The following is a 17,745-nucleotide window of genomic DNA, read 5'->3' on the forward strand; positions in this document are numbered from 1 at the left end:
ATATTATCGAATAGGAGATTTAGGATTTGATTTATGTTTACACAAAAAACTAATTAATATTTTGATTTGATGATAGAAAGCGATCATCATGAGCGGACAACATATGTAGGTCCATATGTTGAAAATACACTTAACAGCATGTAGGGCTTTCTATATATGTCAAGCTCAACCTACCAACTATGATACATAAATATTTGCAATAAGTGATACCATTCTCTCTTTTTTTTCTTTTTTTTCTTTTTTTTAGAAAGAGTGATACCATTCTCCTTGAGAGAACACATTCAAATATGATAGTCAAATTCAACAATTTTGTATGATTGTCTAATGAACATCAATTAAAATGCTTTGATCTTTGATCTGACAAAACTTGGTGAAGGCAAAAAATTCTATAGAGAGAGAGAGGGAGAGAAGGAAAGACACATATCATTGCTTGAATCAAGACAAAATAATCGCATAATTAAGCAAAAGGATATGTTAGTTAACATTTTTATGCAAATCTTGTATGTAAAAGCCAGTATTTTTTTTTTTTTTGGGAGAAGAAAAAGGCAGTGAAATCGCCTCTGAGAGCATGATAGTTTGGAATTACTTCGAAATTTAATTAGATCAAACCTTTTCTGATAATTGGAATATCCAGTCTGGTTAATTTATAGAATTAATACATGTTATTTTGTTTTTCTTAGTACAATTTGTTGTAGTTATCTACCTTTTTTAGGGTCATTTTGAGCATGTTTATGATCAACAATTTGCGGTTTCACCTTTTGAATTTTCTAATAGGCTTTGTGTGTCTAGCTTATTGTTGGGAATTAATAATATTAATATTATGTTTTTTTTTTTTTCTGTTAAGTTAACTAGTAAAATTTGTGTCTTAGCCTAAAAATAATAATTAAATTATCATTAAGCGGGTGTCATATGCTCAAATTTATCATATCTATATATAATACTTAGTTTTCACAAACAATTTATAAGTTTTTAGGGACTTTCAAAAAAAAATTTAATATTATATCTTTAAAAAGTTAAAATTACAAACAGTTTATGTAGTTTGAATGAATTGGAATTCTATCGTAAATCTTAAATAAAATGTTAGGGTTTTTAAGATTTCTCTCTATTATTTTAGCCTAATTTGTTGATCTTTTTTTATAGTTTCTTTGTAAGGTTATTTTGGACCTTTCAAAACAATCTGACACTAAATGCATGAGATGAAGCCATTTCTAATAGGGCAATACTTAAGTACAGTACTTAAGTGTTGTTCCTTAGGTTTCCTTTTTAAAATTCTACCATGTGAATTTTTCCTTGTGGCCTGGAAGTATATTTTTAGTTAAGACGCCACATGGCTCAACCTTAAGTGGGAAAAGGAACAGCACATAAAGTATTGTACCTAATTTTGTCATTTCTAATATTATAGATATACATTTAGAAATAGAATCACTCTTTTTTTTTCCATCAAAAAAAAAAGAATCACTCTTTTTTTTTTTTAGAAAAAAATAGAATCACTCATTTACTTCATTGTTTGAGACAGAAAAATCTCAAAAGAAAAAAATGAAATCATGATCTAGCATTTAATTACTTCACAACCATTCAACCACACAAGGTAGGTATATGCATAGATCAAAGTTGTTATAGACCAAATATGGTTATCATCATGATCAATGCATATACCTATAAAGTTGTGATAGATCAAATATGGTTCTCATCATGAGTGGGATGAATATTTTGTTCACTTCTGAAAAATTGCTACCTTGTGCACCATAAGACTTAGGTACAGTACTTAAGTACTGTTCCTTAGATTCCCCCTTAAAATTCTGCCATGTGAATTTTTCTTTGTGGCCTGGAAATATATTTTTAGTTAAGTAGCCACATGGCTCAATTTTAAGTAGGAAAAGGAACAGTACATAAGGTATTGTACCTAAATTTTATCATTTCTAATATTGTAGATATATATTTAGAAATAGAATCACTCTTTTTTTTTCCATCAAAAAAAAGAATCACTCTTTTTTTTTTTAGAAAAAAATAAATAGAATCACTGATTTACTTCATTGTTTAAGACAGAAAAATCTCAAAAGAAAAAAATGAAATCATGATCTAGCATTTAATTACTTCACAACCAACCAACCAACCACACAAGGTAGGTATATGCATAGATCAAAGTTGTTATAGACCAAATATGGTTCTCATCATGACCAATGCATATAGCTATAAAGTTGTGCTAGATCAAATATGGTTCTCATCATGATTGGGATGAATATTTTGTTCACTTCTGAAAAATTGCTACCTTGTGCACTATAAGACTTAGGTACAGTACTTAAGTACTGTTCCTTAGATTCCCCTCTTAAAATTCTGTCGTGTGAATTTTTCTTTGTGGCTTGGAAATATATTTTTAGTTAAGTAGTCATATGGCTCAATCTTAAGTAGGAAAAGGAACAATACATAAGGCATTGTACCTAAATTTTGTCATTTCTAATATTATAGATATACATTTAGAAATAGAATTACTTTTTTTTTTCCCTCAAAAAAAAAAAGAATCACTCTTTTTTTTTTAAGAAAAAAATAGAATCACTCATTTACTTCATTGTTTGAGACAGAAAAATCTCAAAAGAAAAAAATGAAATCATGATCTAGCATTTAATTACTTCATAACCAACCAACCACACAAGGTAGGTATATGCATCGATCAAAGTTGTGATAGACCAAATATGGTTCTCATCATGATTGGGATGAATATTTTGTTCACTTTTGAAAAATTGCTACCTTGTACATAAATCAGGAAATACTACCATTCACAGTGCCAGTCATTATTTACTTTATAAAGAAGCCATGAACTAAATGGCACATGGTGCAAAGTGCACACAGACTGCGTTCGATTAATTTGGTCAGTATGGGTCAATGTTCAAACTGTGAAACTATATACTATATAGTAGCCCATGGATCGTGACATAAGTCACATAACGACATTTTTATTGCACGTACAATTCTAGAATATACAGTACCACATGTAGTGATGACCGTATATTTCAAATAAAAGTATCTATTACGCACACTTGCGCATATAATATATACACTCTTTCAAAAACAAGGAAAACTGACTCTTAAGTCACGGTTTTGAACTTCAAAGAAGTCACAGTTTTCTTTATTTTTGGAGAGTAATGTGTACTATGTGTGCATTAAGGGATGTGTACTAGGCATTTCCCTATTTATAAGGACACAATCAAATTGTAGAGATTAGAGAAAGATTCCAATATTTCTTTCATTGCCTCATTCAAGGTCCTGTTTATATTGTTGTTTTGTTTTCTCTTGACACCATCAATTATATTTAAGAAGAAATCAAAATAGACTTAGGGTCTATTTGGATACCGCTTATTGCTGAAAACTGGAAACTGAAAACATTGTAACAAAATAATTTTTAAATGTGTGAATAGTGTTATGAGACCCAATTTTAAAGTTGATTTTGCAACCGCACTGTTTTTATTTATGCGTGATGGCAACAAAATAAATTAGTAATTGCAAGAAAAGTTTGTAAAAAATGTTGTATCCTAAGCTTGTTATAACCTCCACAATTGCCTATATATTCCACTTGGAGAGGCAACACAAAGACTTAGGGGGCGTTTGGTAGAGTAGTTTGAAAATTGTTGTTTGTAGTTTTTTGAAATACGTGTGGGTGAAAAAGTGTATTGAAATGCGTAAAATGCTGTTTAAAAACTAAAAAATGTTGTTTGAAAACACAAACAAACGGGCCCTTAACTGGCCGACACTTATTTTTCCCTGCTAACATGTCTATTGAGAGGCTCAATACCCAAAGTGTCGAGCCCAAGGGCAGACCAGTTGGTGGCACCGAGTATAGCTGGTGCCAAGCGGTGCCTGGTGGCACAGGCATAGCCGTACTTGCTCTCCTTTCCTCCAAAGCCCCAAACATTTCACATCTCCAAACTGCAATGCACAAACTCAAAAACTCACACCCAATTCTCAAGTCTGGACTCAATTCCAACACTACTTCAAACACAATCTCTTTCGTCACGTCTCCTACTCCATTTGTTCAAGTAAAATCATTAACTATCCCATCAACTTTTAGTATCATAGTAAGCCTTTCCATTCCTACTAACCACTCTATCTCACCCTTCCATTTAATCCTAGAACATGAACTAACCAAAATACATGGTCTAGTACTAGTAGTCCTAATAATAACCGTACATGTACTAACACAAATGACTTGTTCTTTGCAACCACATATGCTCTTCCTAGTACAAAGTATGTTGTGGTGTTCCGGCTTCACGTTTCAGCTTGTGACCGCACCACCGCAGTGTCACTGCTGAGAGAGTTGCTGGAGTTGATGAGTGAAGAAGTTGGAGGAGGGTTAGTCAATGAAATGGGAAATAATAAAGGGGAGGTTAGTTTGAAAATTGAGGATCTTATTCCTAATGGGAAGGTTAAGAAGCCTTTGTGGTCACGTGAGGTGGACATGCTTAGTTACTCTGTCAGTTCTCTAAGGCTCACAAATCTGAAATTTAAAGACACAAGGTCACCTAGATCGTCTCAGGTGGTGAGGCTACAAATGAACCAAAATGAGACCGAGAAAATTCTTGCTGTAAGTTGATTTATGCATGCACATAACTCTTAAAAAGCTTGAACTAGAAGAACAAACTGTACTGCTATTATTAGATAAGTAATAAGACTACTTGACCATTTATTTAGAAGAAGCGCTTAGTCACTTAGATGGGATTATTAATCTTGGTATTTAAATAGGGCTAAAATTATTTTTTGCAGGGATGCAAATCAAGAGGGATCAAGCTATGTGGGGCATTGGTAGCTGCCGGATTGATTGCTGCATATAGCTCTAAACGTCGACTTGATAATCAACGAAAGAAGTATGGGGTGGTGACTCTCACTGATTGTCGTTCCATTCTTGATCCAGCTCTTTCCAATCACCATTTTGGTAAGACCCCCATCACAAGTCAGTCAATATCTACAAATCTAGTGTGTAAATTACATTGCCTATTCCTCATTCAAACTGCAAAAGTAGTCAACAGTTTGATGGTTTAGTGGCATTGAGTCATTTACATTTGGACAAAAACTCATTTATAATTTTTTTTGCTTCTAAATCCATCATCTAACAGCCTTTATCCGGATGATAGACAATGAATTTGCTATAATGTGGTTCTAGATAGCCAAAATGAACATTAATTTCCTTGATGTATATTGAGTTCTAAATCTTGGAAAAAGATCGTTTCAATTTAAAATAAATCAATTTCATGATTCAAATTTAATATAAATCTCAATATGTATCTAATACCATGTCACTTAAAAAAATTTACTGCATAATTGAATCTCCCTACTTTCATTTGAAATGGCTAGCATCCAAATCCCCCTGAATATGATTCATGATCTGTGTATGTTGGACATAACTAGTAGAATAACCATTAAATTTCCAGGATTCTACCACTTTGCCATCCTCAACACCCATCTCATCAAAGGAGGAGAAAAGCTATGGGAGCTGGCTCAAAAAACCTATATGGCATTTGCAAACTCTAAGAACAGCAACAAACACTTCTCAACTTCCTTATGTGCAAGGCCATTGAAAACCCTAGCTTGACAGCATCATCTTCACTGAGAACATCCTTCATGTCAGTCTTTGAGGACCCTGTGATTGATCAATCCAATGTCATGCAACATGATTTTGGACTAGAGGATTACATGGGGTGTGCCTCGGTTCATGATGTTGGCCCATCCATTGCCATGTTTGACACAGTTAGAGCATTCGCACCAGTCAATGGAAAATCATGTAAAATAGAAAAAAAAGTTGTTTTTACCCATTTTGGCTCAAAACTACACTGCATCAGTCTTTCTAAAAATGTCTAAAACTGTGTATATCTATACACGAGCTACAGTAACCGTGTAAATTTACACGGTTACTGTAGCTCGTGTATTGATTATTTTATTAATTTTTTTCGCTCCTTTTTTCTCTCTCTTCTCCGTGCTCAAGATCCTCAGTAACTACACCACTTCTCATCTTCTTCTTTTTTCTCAGATACACACAAACACGAGGGAGACGGATCTGGGCCGGATCTGTGAAGGAGAGAGTGGGCCGGAGCTGTGAGGGAGACGGATCTGTGAGGGAGAGAGTTGGCCGGAGCTGTGAGGGAGACGGATCTGGGCCGGATCTGTAAGGGAGAGAGTGGGCCGGAGCTGTGAGGGAGACGGATCTGTGAGGGAGAGAGTTGGCCGGAGCTGTGAGGGAGACGGAGCTGTGAGGGAGACGGATCTGTGAGGGAGAGAGTTGGCCGGAGCTGTGAGGGAGACGGAGCTGTGAGGGAGATGGATCTGGGCCGGAGCTGTGAGGGGACGGAGCTGTGAGGGAGAGAGTGGGGCGGAGCTGTGAGGGAGACGGATCTGTGAGGGAGAGAGTGGGCCGGAGCTGTGAGGGAGAGTGATTGGTGGGTATGGAGATTGGTAGAGTAGAGAGATGGCTGTGGAGAGAGAACAAGAAATCAGACAAAATGAGAAGAAAAAGAGTGACCCGCGTATTTAACCGATGGTAGTTGAGAATATAATAAAAAAATGGATAAAATTGATTATTTAATTAAAAGAAGGGGTATAATAGATAAACTGATGTGGGTGTTTTGTAAAAATGAATGTGTAAAATAGAAAAAGTAAGTTTTTAGTGTAAAAATAGATGTGTATAATGCATGAGCTGATGTGAATGCTCTTAGGGATGGAAAATTGGATTGTGTATGCGTGTATCCGGCACCATTGCATTCAAGAGAACAAATGCAAGTGCTAATTGATAATGAGGGCGTTTGGCCTCTGCGTTTTCAGTGTGCGTCCACGGTTGAGTTTTTCCTTTTTTTTTTTTTTTCCCGGCCAGTGAACAGTAAAATCACATGATTTTACTGTTTAGGGGACAAAAAACATTGTTCATGCACTGTTTAACACTGTTCACGCACTAAAAAATATTAAAAATGAGTCACACGATACTATTTACACATTTAAAAATTATTTTGCTACAGTGTTTTCAGTTTTCAGTTTTCAATTTCAGCAACAATAAGTTCAATCAAAACGGATCCAATATGAAGGTTGTTCTTGTGAATGGTATTGTAGCTAACCATGTGCGGTGAGAGATACTTGCACGACTTGGTTGGTTTCGGATGAAACATATATAATTTGATGAAATATTAAGGGATGATTAACAATTTTAAATTATAATTTGTAATATTTAATTCAAAACATGAAATATATTTATTTTGAATGAACGGGGATATTTTTCATTTAATATTCACATTAATAGGTGGGTTGTTTTATGATTTGTATCTCTTTCATAATTTGATTTTAAATTATCATTTGTAATATTTAATTCGAACCATGAAATATGTTTATTTCGAATGAAATGGGATATTTTTCATTCAATATTCACATTAATAGGTGCTTTATGATTTGTATCTCCCCTCATAGCTCCATCATGAGAGAGAGAGAGAGAGAAAGAGAGAGAGAGAGAGAGAGAGAGAGAGAGTGCTGAAAGTACTGTAAATAAAGGTAAAAATTAGTTGATATTGTACAACAAAGCCTATGAATAGTACCAAAAAGTGCAATAGGACCTATGAATAGTACAAAAAATAAGCTGAATAGTAAAATAATTTTAATTTTTCATTAGTATCCAAACATACACTAATTGTCTATTTTAGGGTCCGTTTGGTTCGCGTAAAATAATTTCTGGAAAATAGACTATTTTCTGGTAATGCTATTTTCAGGAAAGGAAAATAGCTTCAAGTGTTTTGTTGCATTATGAAAATTGTGTGTAGAAAATATTTTCATGTATTTGGTTCTATTCTGAAAACACTATTTTCCTACAATTTTTTCACAATTTTTCAGCCATTTTCTCACAATCCAAACAAATTTTATCACAAAAATTTTCAAAATCACAGCAAGGCAATCAAAAGCAAAAACAAAACCAAAGAAAAAAAATATCAAATCCGGTCAGACGCTTCTGGGTTCTGGGTTCGCATCAAAGATGATCGAAGGCGACGGCTTCTGGGTTCAATCGGCGCGGTGCTCGGAGTTCGATCGGCGACGGCTTCTGGGTTCACCGGTGCGAGATCGAAGGCGAGATCACGAGATCGAAGGCTAGATCGCGAGATCAAGCGGAGGCAATGGCGGGGTGCGATGGCGAGATCGAGGATCGGCACGAGACCGATGCGATCGTCGGACCGGTGCGATGGCGAGCTCTCCTTCTTTCTTCTTTCTCTCGTTCTCTCCCTCTTTTGCGTTTTCCGGAAATGGTTTGAAGGGAAAATAAAACTGTAAAACCATTTCCGGGTCAAAGCCATATTTTACACAATCAAAGGAAATTGATTTCCGGAAAATGTTATTTTCAAAACCAACCAAACAGCCTATTTTACGAAAAATGATTTCCTGAAATCATTTTCACCCATAACAAACGCAGCCTTAGTTAAAGCTTACTTTTGCCCTAAAAAAAATAAAAGTTAAGCTTGCTTATTATTTGTCTCTAATATATTAATTCTAATTTCTATACAAAAAAATTACTACTCATTCCATAGGTGTAAAATGTACAAAGAAATTACAAGTAAATATACTTTATAATAATAAATATAATAGACTTAATGAGGAGGATGTAAATAGGGGATGTTAATTTGGTATAACGTAAATGAGATTTGGCAGCTTTTGTTTTTGTTTTTTGTTTTTTGTTTGTAGTTATAAACTACAGTTTTTGACTATTTCTATATTGAAGTGGTTCGCTTTAATATTTTGTTCCCATGGTATATCCAAATCTTTTAGTGCCGTGTATCTTGCAAAGTTCAAATGTGTATTGAAATTGCCGATTATAACGTTAGCAGTAATAAATGCTAATGATACTTTAGCTTTCAAATAGATGTGAATATTACTGTTCATTTGGAAACTGAAAGGCAAACGCAAGTTTCTTTCCAAATTACGTACATACGAGTACTCTATGCGTTATTACTAACTGAGGTTGAAATTGAATATTGGGTAAAGGGGCTATGGAGGCCATGGCACTTATAAACACTATTTGAAACATGTTTAAAGCTATGTTGGGGTTGGAAACTCTGAGGAAAGTTAAGGGTTGTTATCGAATCAGGTTTTAGATTCAATTGGGAGGTTAAAGATTTTAGTTTAAAAGACTTGGGTGTGTATTAGTTTTTATTGATGTTATTGAGTTTTGTTATGATGATTAGAGTGTAATTTTTGTCCATTGATTAAGGGTCATCAAACCGCACCAAAAAGGGGGGAGGGGGAGGGGGAGGTTATCTGAGGGACCAAAATTTGCGATTTGAATCTTTGAAAAAAAAAAATTAAAATTTAATGGCATGTTTTGTGGGTACAAATATGATGCTTGAGCTTGACGATGAGCTTGATAGTTTTGTGTTTAAGTTTCATGGGTTTATTGAAGTGGGGTTTATACCTTACATTCATGAGTATTCAGTAACATTGGAAAATGGTATTGGAATTTGGATCTTGAGGTTTTGGGAACTTCCATAGAACTCCTAAAATGAGATTTATAGTAATTAGGACGGATTTTACTATAAGCTGGACATAAAATTGGTCAAGGCCAAAGGCTTGGTGGAAACTTGGAAATCGAGACCGTACTTGCTTGTTTAGCTTTGTAATTTAGAAATTCAACTTGGGGCTGGTTGTATATGATTTAGGCCAAGGATTTTAGTATTGTGAGATGGTTTTGTGGAGACCTTTAAGTTTGAGACTGCTCTAATCAGGCCATTAGTTTGGGTGATTATTCCCTGGTTGTGGGCTTTGGAAATCTGTGCACTAATGGCATGCTGAGAAATGTGAGATTTTGTAGGGTGCACATTGGAGCATTGTAGGAATTGGAATTTGAGCATAAATTAGAGTTTAGGCTGGATAGTTCATGGTTGTGTTGTTTTATTTATAGCATTATTATCTTATCTGCTTTCTTTTTTAATGGAAGTTTGTGTAAAAATTTAAGAATATAAAGAGGTTTTCCATTTGTTTTTTTGGGTATATTCTGAGAAATTTTTGTTAAGTAAAATTACATTAATTATTTTTGAATAAAAATCTGATTGTTGAGAATTGGGAGAATATGATGGAAATGTCATATCTAGAACTTTTTCATTCTGGTTAATATACTTCATGTAATATAAAATTCACTGAACACTTGACATTGCTCAGGTCCCAAGTGAAAATAGTATAATTAGAATAGTAGATTGTTATCTGAATTGCTATAACTCATGAAAATTGCTCTAAAGCAAATCAATACACATGACATTACTTAAAGCAAGTCACTTATGCTCTTCTCTCCTTTTCCCTCCAAACTCCCAAAGTTTTTTATAAACAGGTTACATGATTTGATTTTATCATGGTTTTCTTTTTCTTTTTTTCTTTTTTTGCTCTTTGAGGTCGTATGGGGATTAGGTATGCATACCATACCGAGCAAATAAAAGAAAAAGAAATTATGTATGCAATGTTATACTGAAACTGGATTTTGATGATACAACTTTATAACAGGGATTGAGTCCATCTCTCTTTTGTAGCATCTTCAATGGGCTTTGTGCCGTTGTTTTTGTTTCCCTTATTTTGTTTTGGTGCATTATATACTAATTTAGTTTTTCTTGCTCTATAGAAATCATGGCAGATGATGTTCCCAATGTTGTTCCCAATGATGTAAAGGACAAAGTGGCAGATGTAAGTTTATTCGTTACTTTTACATGCCCGTACCTTCTCCCCCTTAATTTCTGTGGGGTAGGATTTAGACTATTAGTTAAAAGTTAAAACAAACTGTTTGAGGTGATTAAATTGTTGTCTGGTTAGATTTTAGTGTTAAACTGTCTTCTCTTGTATAATTCCCTTGTTATAAGGATTGCGTCATTTTTGCGCCTTTTTTTAAAAGAGAAATTAATTACTAACCAAAAAAGTTAACGGTGGTGTTTGGTTACTGAGACTTATAGAATCTTCATCTGATGTCGATGCAGCATTTAGCTGAGGTCAAGTTTAGTAAATAGTCATTTTTCTTATATTCAGATGTCAAAAAAGATATACATATATGGATAAACCTTATACAGGCAACATCTTGATGCATTTATTGACATTTAGGACTACCTGAGATGTTTTCTTGACTACAGCGTCACATTATATTTCTTAATGAATTCATTGATAGCAGATTGCCCCATTTGATCCTACTAAAAAGAAGAAGAAGAAGAAGGTTGTGATTCAGGACCCTGCTGATGATCCTGTAGACAATTTGGCTGTGAAGACTGAAAACTTGGAAGGTATTTAACTTCATTAACTGTTAATTTTTAAATGTTGTTTATTTAATTTTATGTGAGTTCGCTATTACATGCGTTACGTAGCTATAGGCTTAATCCTTTCCTTGCAGTTTCTGATGGACTTGAAAGTACTTTCTCTGGTTTGAAAAAGAAGAAGAAGAAGCCAGTAAGCAGTCTTGATATCTATAGTGAACAAATATGTCTTTCTGTGTTTATCTGTACATTGCTAGCAGCAATAACTTCAGATGCTTGGTATCTTTGTAGGTGGAAACCAGTTCCTTGAATGATGAGAGTGGGGATGCAGGGGAAGATTTGGATGGTAATATGTTGTTGTTGGTTTTTTTTTTTTTAATGTAATTTTTTTAATGTGATTTATCCGTTAGAACCATTGAGATTTTATGTTTTCCCCATTTAGATCATGTCGTTGAGGATGAAGAACGAGAAGGAATTGAACTACGTGCACGTTATCCTTGGGAAGGAACTGACCGTGATTATGAATACGAGGAGGTATACTATTTTTTTTATGTTGCATGAGTTCTCTTTTGAAGTTAATATTATCATAGTTATGTTTTCTGTGTTTTATATTCAGTGGATGATTAATTTATTTTATTTGTTACTTCTTCATTTTTATTCATTAACTCTATGGATGCCTGATATAAGACCATTTGTACCCAATCACATTGTGTTAATCATTGTTAGTTTTTGAGGTTTGTACTTGTGGTTTTGAGAGACCTCTCTTTAGAATATATACCTTAGAAAGCTTACTTCAGAATATGAGTAATTGTTTTCTTAGTGCCTTTGAGAATACGGCAGCATGCACATGATTGAAACTCAAGGAGTTGTGTGTCTTTTAGGCTGTTGACCTGCACAGCAGGGCCACTGGTTTATGGATCCTTTGAGGTGTCACTGATGGTGTTGGGATAGCTGTATCTTGATGGTTCCCTTTTTTTGGGGGGTTGGGGGTTGTGTTGTTAGTATAGTGCCTGAGTTTTGTTGTGGCTTGTCCTTGAATTTTATCAAAATGGCTAGTTTCATGCATGCCTTTTGGTTACTGCCCTTCAATTTACTTCACTGTTGGTGCTTAGGACTCATCTTCTTGAGGCTAAAAGTCTTTTGCTATATTTTTTCATTCTCCAGTGGGTTGCTAACAGGAGCATTTAGAACTTGTCTAACTGGTATGCTGTTATGGAAGCACAGCCATATAAAATGCTTGATTTTTGGAAGTGTGTCCAACTTCCATAGCCACTTACCCGTAAAGGGTTGAGGACTAGCGCTCTCAGAGTTAGCCAAAATATAAGCTAAAGCAGAACTGAACTCACCATCCTTAGAATATTTCCATGCCAAAGTATCCTCTTTATCACCAAAGAGTTGCATAGTAGTGGCCCGGATTTGTTCCCGGATTACAGCAGGTAAATCAAAAGAAATTTTATCCCAACACTAACTCCCCAAATGGAACATATCAGAGATGGATAACTCAGCTTCATGTTGAGTAAGGGGCCCCTCAATTAGTTCCCTTACCGTATACCCCTTAACCCATTTATCCTCCCAGAACTTCAGATTGGAGTTAGACCCCACATTCCAGCAAATACCTTTTTCAAATACAGGGAACCTAGCCTTGATAGCCGTCCAAATGGAAGAACAAGGCACCTTGTCAGGATCCTTAGAATTACGCCGGCCAGAGGAACAATATTTATTAAGCACAACTTTGCCCCATAGCGAGTCTTTTTCCTGGTAAAGCCTCCAATTAAGCTTAGCAAGGAGGGCAATGTTCCTCGCCCTAGCCTCTTGTTTACCCAAACCACCCTCTTCTTTAGATTTGATAATTTTGCTCCAGCCAACCAGATGTAATTAAAAAAAAAAAAGGGTTCAATCCCTCTTAAAGACGGCAACCTCAAACTTGGGCCCAAAGTAAAAAAATAATATTAACATAACTCAAATAAATATATAAAATCAAGTTTCAAATTTCAATACGTGCACGTTTGGATAACGACGAAAACACGTTTAGTGTTTTTAATGGTTTTGTGTATTATTTATAAGATCTGTATGAATTTTTTTAGTAAAATAATTTTAAAATAGGTATTACAGTACTATTCATATAATTAGAAATTATTTTGTTACAATACTTTTAATTTTTAGTTTTTAATTTTCAACAATAAACCATAACTAAACAGAGTCAAACTTGGGCCAATAGTAAAAATATCAAAACATTGTGTAGAAAAATTCAAAAATATTTTATATATACCAGCCCAAACAAGTCTAAGTTCCTCGTTTCGTCCGTTAAAAAATCTCTGCTTTCTCAACTAGTCGTCACAAATTTCTCACTTACTTGGCCGCCACTCTTAAAACCATCACCACCACCACCAGCCGCCACGAACTCACCGACAAACAAAGTATTTTCTTGCTTGGTTCAGCTACTACAACAAACAAAGGTAAAAAAATAAAAAATAAAAAATAAAACTAAAATTCTAAGTTTGTTTCAATTACAACTTTGGATTAAGTTATTGTCTATGAATTAGATCGAGTTTTTATTGATATGTATATATATATATATATTTTTTTTCTTTTTAAGGTTTGTTTGGATGTCTTGTTTTTGTGTGTGGGTTTTGTTTACGTTCAAAATTGACAAATAAAGATATGGGGTTTTGAGAGTTTTGAAAGCACGGTTTAGTTGGGGCCAAGTTGTTGTGTGTTTGATGATATATTTAGAAGGGGAAGATCGGTTTTGTTTTGAATTCCAGACATGGGTTTTAATCTGTGAAAATAAATATGCTAATGTTATTAAGCTTGGCTTTTATGGATGGGTTTACTTTAGACTTGGGATTTTTTGTTGTTTTGATATGGGCTTTGCAATGTTGTTGTAATCATAGTTAGTAAAATACGGTACGTGTATGGTAAGATATATAATTTACGGACGGACATAATTAGGTAACTTTCAAGAAAAGACGTTTCAAAATTTCGGCAAAAAAATACGGCTATATACTTTTTTGGAGATAAAAAAAAATAATAATAATCATGAATATTAGAATATATTAACTCACTAATATTCATCCTAAAAATAATAATCAAACTAAGTTGTATCAACTATTAAATATTATCACTGCCCATCTAAGGGTTGTCAATGGGCCGAGTCGGGCCGGCCCGACCCATTTTTACTTGGCCCATGGGCACAATGGGCTATTAACTAGTTAACGGGTCAGGTTGGACTGGGCCGAAAGAGAAAACCTCAGCCTATGACCCTACTCATGGGCAATGCCCATTTGGTCTTTAGCGAGGTGGGCTATCGGGTTAGGCCTAATGGCCACCCATAGGCTTGTGTTAGTATCTTATTTTATTATTTTTATAAGTAAAGAATCAATTTTTTATAAAGGAATAATCAATCTATTTTTTAAAATGAAAGAATTAAAGAATTTAATACTTAATTACAAATTTTTTTACAGTCAAATCTATTTAATTTTTTGTTTTGTTGATGGAAACTTATTTAATTTTTTTTATTAAGGCTTTAAATAGTTTTTTATTTTTATCTTTAATAAAAAAAAATGTCAAATGATTAATTCAAATTTGCTAGACTACTAGAAAAATATATATTTAGTAAACTAAGTTTGGCACAATTACTTTGAGTGTCTTAGTGGTTGAGGGAGTTCTCTTAAGAAATTCCACTATAATATCTCAGGATCAATCCTTCATACACTTCCTATATATTTTTGTTATACATTATGAGTTATTGACTTATCAAAAAAAAAAAAAAATTATGAGTTGTTGGGGTTTGGGCTGGGCCAACGGGTTAGGCTAATGAGTTGGGCAACAAGTTGGGCTACTGGGCTAGCCCACCGGGTACCTATGGGTATAAAAACTAGCTCACGGCCTGACCCACTAGGCTAGTGGGCTACCCATGGGCCTCAATAACACGGGCCGGCCGCCCATTAGCCTAGTGGGCCATCGGGTTTCTAGGTCGGGCTGTGGGCCGTGGGCTATTTGATGACCAGTCTACCTTTGGTGTGATGATCACTACATTCCACTCCACAAATATAAGTGCTTGTGCGGTGTGGGGGTGTAAGGGCTGGGATTTAAGTCTCCAAAAAAGAGTTTTACATACATATACACTTAGATTATGTTATAATAGAATTTCTATCTTGTATAAAAAAAAAAAAAAAAAAATAATCAAATATTGTTCTACTTATTCAAAGATCCAAAATATATGATATCAAATAAATAAAAATAATATAATAAACTCATTCAATTGTTTGCTAATGGTTTGTTTGGATACCGCTTATTTGCTGAAACTGAAAACTTATTGCTAAAAGTACTGCAGATAAAGATAAAAGTTAGTTGATATTATACAGCGGAGCCCATGAATAGTATCAAAAAGTGCAATAGGACTCATGGATAGTAGCAAAAATAAGCTAAATAGTAAAATAATTTTAATTTTTCATTTAGTATCCAAACACACACTAATTATCTATTTTAGTTGAAGCTTACTTTTGCACTAAAAAAAATAAAGTTAAGCTTATTATTTGTCTCTAATATATTAATTCTAATTTCTATACAAAAAAATTACTACTCATTCCATAGGTGTAAGTAAAATGTACAAAGAAATTACAAGTAAATATACTTTATAATAATAAATATAATAGACTTAATGAGGAGGATGTAAATAGGGGATGTTAATTTGGTATAAAGTAAATGAGATTTGGCAGCTTTTGTTTTTGTTTTTTGTTTGTAGTTATAAACTACAGTTTTTGACTATTTCTATATTGAAGTGGTTCGCTTTAATATTTTGTTCCCATGGTATATCCAAATCTTTTAGTGCCGTGTATCTTGCAAAGTTCAAATGTGTATTCAAACTGCGATTATAACGTTAGCAGTAATAAATGCTAATGATACTTTAGCTTTCAAATAGATGTGAATATTACTGTTCATTTGGAAACTGAAAGGCAAACGCAAGTTTCTTTCCAAATTACGTACATACGAGTAGTGTATGCGTTATTACTAACTGAGGTTGAAATTGAATATTGGGTAAAGGGGCTATGGAGGCCATGGCACTTATAAACACTATTTGAAACATGTTTAAAGCTATGTTGGGGTTGGAAACTCTGAGGAAAGTTAAGGGTTGTTATCGAATCAGGTTTAGATTCATCTGGAAGGTTGAAGATTTGAGTTTAAAAGATTTGGGTGTGTATTAGTTTTTATTGATGTTATTGAGTTTTGTTATGATGATTAGAGACTTAGAGTGTAATTTTTGTCCATTGACTAAGGGTCATCAAACCGCACCAAAAAGGGGGGAGGGGGAGGGGAGGTTATCCGAGGGACCAAAATTTGTGATTTAATCTTTGAAAAAAAAAAAAAAAAATAATGGCATGTTTTGTGGGTACATATATGATGCTTAACGATGAGCTTGATAGTTTTGTGTTTAAGTTTCATGGGTTTATTGAAGTGGGGTTTATACCTTACAATCATGAGTATTCGGTAACATTGGAAAATAGTATTGGAATCTGGATCTTGAGGTTTTGGAAACTTCCATAGAACTCCTAAAATGAGATTTATAGTAATTAGGACGGATTTTACTATAAGCTGGACATAAAATTGGTCAAGGCTAAAGGCTTGGTGGAAACTTGGAAATCGAGACCGTACTTGCTTGTTTAGCTTTTTAATTTAGAAATTCAACTTGGGGCTGGTTGTATATGATTTAGGCCAAGGATTTTAGTATTGTGAGATGGTTTTGTGGAGACCTTTAAGTTTGAGACTGCTCTAATCAGGCCATTAGTTTGGGTGATTATTCCCTGGTTGTGGGCTTTGGAAATCTGTGCACTAATGGCATGCTGAGAAATGTGAGATTTTGTAGGGTGCACATTGGAGCATTGTAGGAATTGGAATTTGAGAATAAATTGGAGTTTAGGCTGGATAGTTCATGGTTGTGTTGTTTTATTTATAGCATTATTATCTTATCTGCTTTCTTTTTGAATGGAAGTTTGTGTAAAAATTTAAGAATATAAAGAGGTTTTCCATTTGTTTTTTTGGGTATATTCTGAGAAATTTTTGTTAAGTAAAATTACATTAATTATTTTTGAATAAAAATCTGATTGTTGAGAATTGGGAGAATATGATGGAAATGTCATATCTAGAACTTTTTCATTCTGGTTAATATACTTCATGTAATATAAAATTCACTGAACACTTGACATTGCTCAGGTCCCAAGTGAAAATAGTATAATTAGAATAGTAGATTGTTATCTGAATTGCTATAACTCATGAAAATTGCTCTAAAGCAAATCAATACACATGACATTACTTAAAGCAAGTCACTTATGCTCTTCTCTCCTTTTCCCTCCAAATCCCAAAGTTTTTTATATACAGGTTTACATGATTTGATTTTATCATGGTTTTCTTTTTCTTTTTTTTCTTTTTTTGCTCTTTGAGGTCGTATGGGGATTAGGTATGCATACCATACCGAGCAAATAAAAGAAAAAGAAATTATTGTATGCAATGTTAA

The 17,745-nt window shown here is 34.0% G+C and overlaps 1 protein-coding gene across 1 annotated transcript in view; it reads left to right on the top strand.

The window, feature by feature from the left end:
* The first annotated feature begins 10,620 nt into the window (after positions 1-10,620).
* Positions 10,621-17,745, top strand: part of LOC112026555 (eukaryotic translation initiation factor 2 subunit beta) — a 15,271-nt gene continuing 8,146 nt past the window's right edge. Inside the window, exons 1-5 of the mRNA XM_065768595.1 lie at positions 10,621-10,677; positions 11,153-11,261; positions 11,369-11,424; positions 11,523-11,577; positions 11,674-11,765. Of these exons, the coding sequence (XP_065624667.1) occupies positions 10,621-10,677; positions 11,153-11,261; positions 11,369-11,424; positions 11,523-11,577; positions 11,674-11,765 (369 nt within the window). The remainder of the gene's footprint in view (positions 10,678-11,152; positions 11,262-11,368; positions 11,425-11,522; positions 11,578-11,673; positions 11,766-17,745) is intronic.

The sequence above is a fragment of the Quercus suber genome, unplaced genomic scaffold, assembly GCF_002906115.3.
Source record: "Quercus suber isolate HL8 unplaced genomic scaffold, Cork oak 2.0 scaffold_969, whole genome shotgun sequence".
NCBI classification, from domain to species: domain Eukaryota; kingdom Viridiplantae; phylum Streptophyta; class Magnoliopsida; order Fagales; family Fagaceae; genus Quercus; species Quercus suber.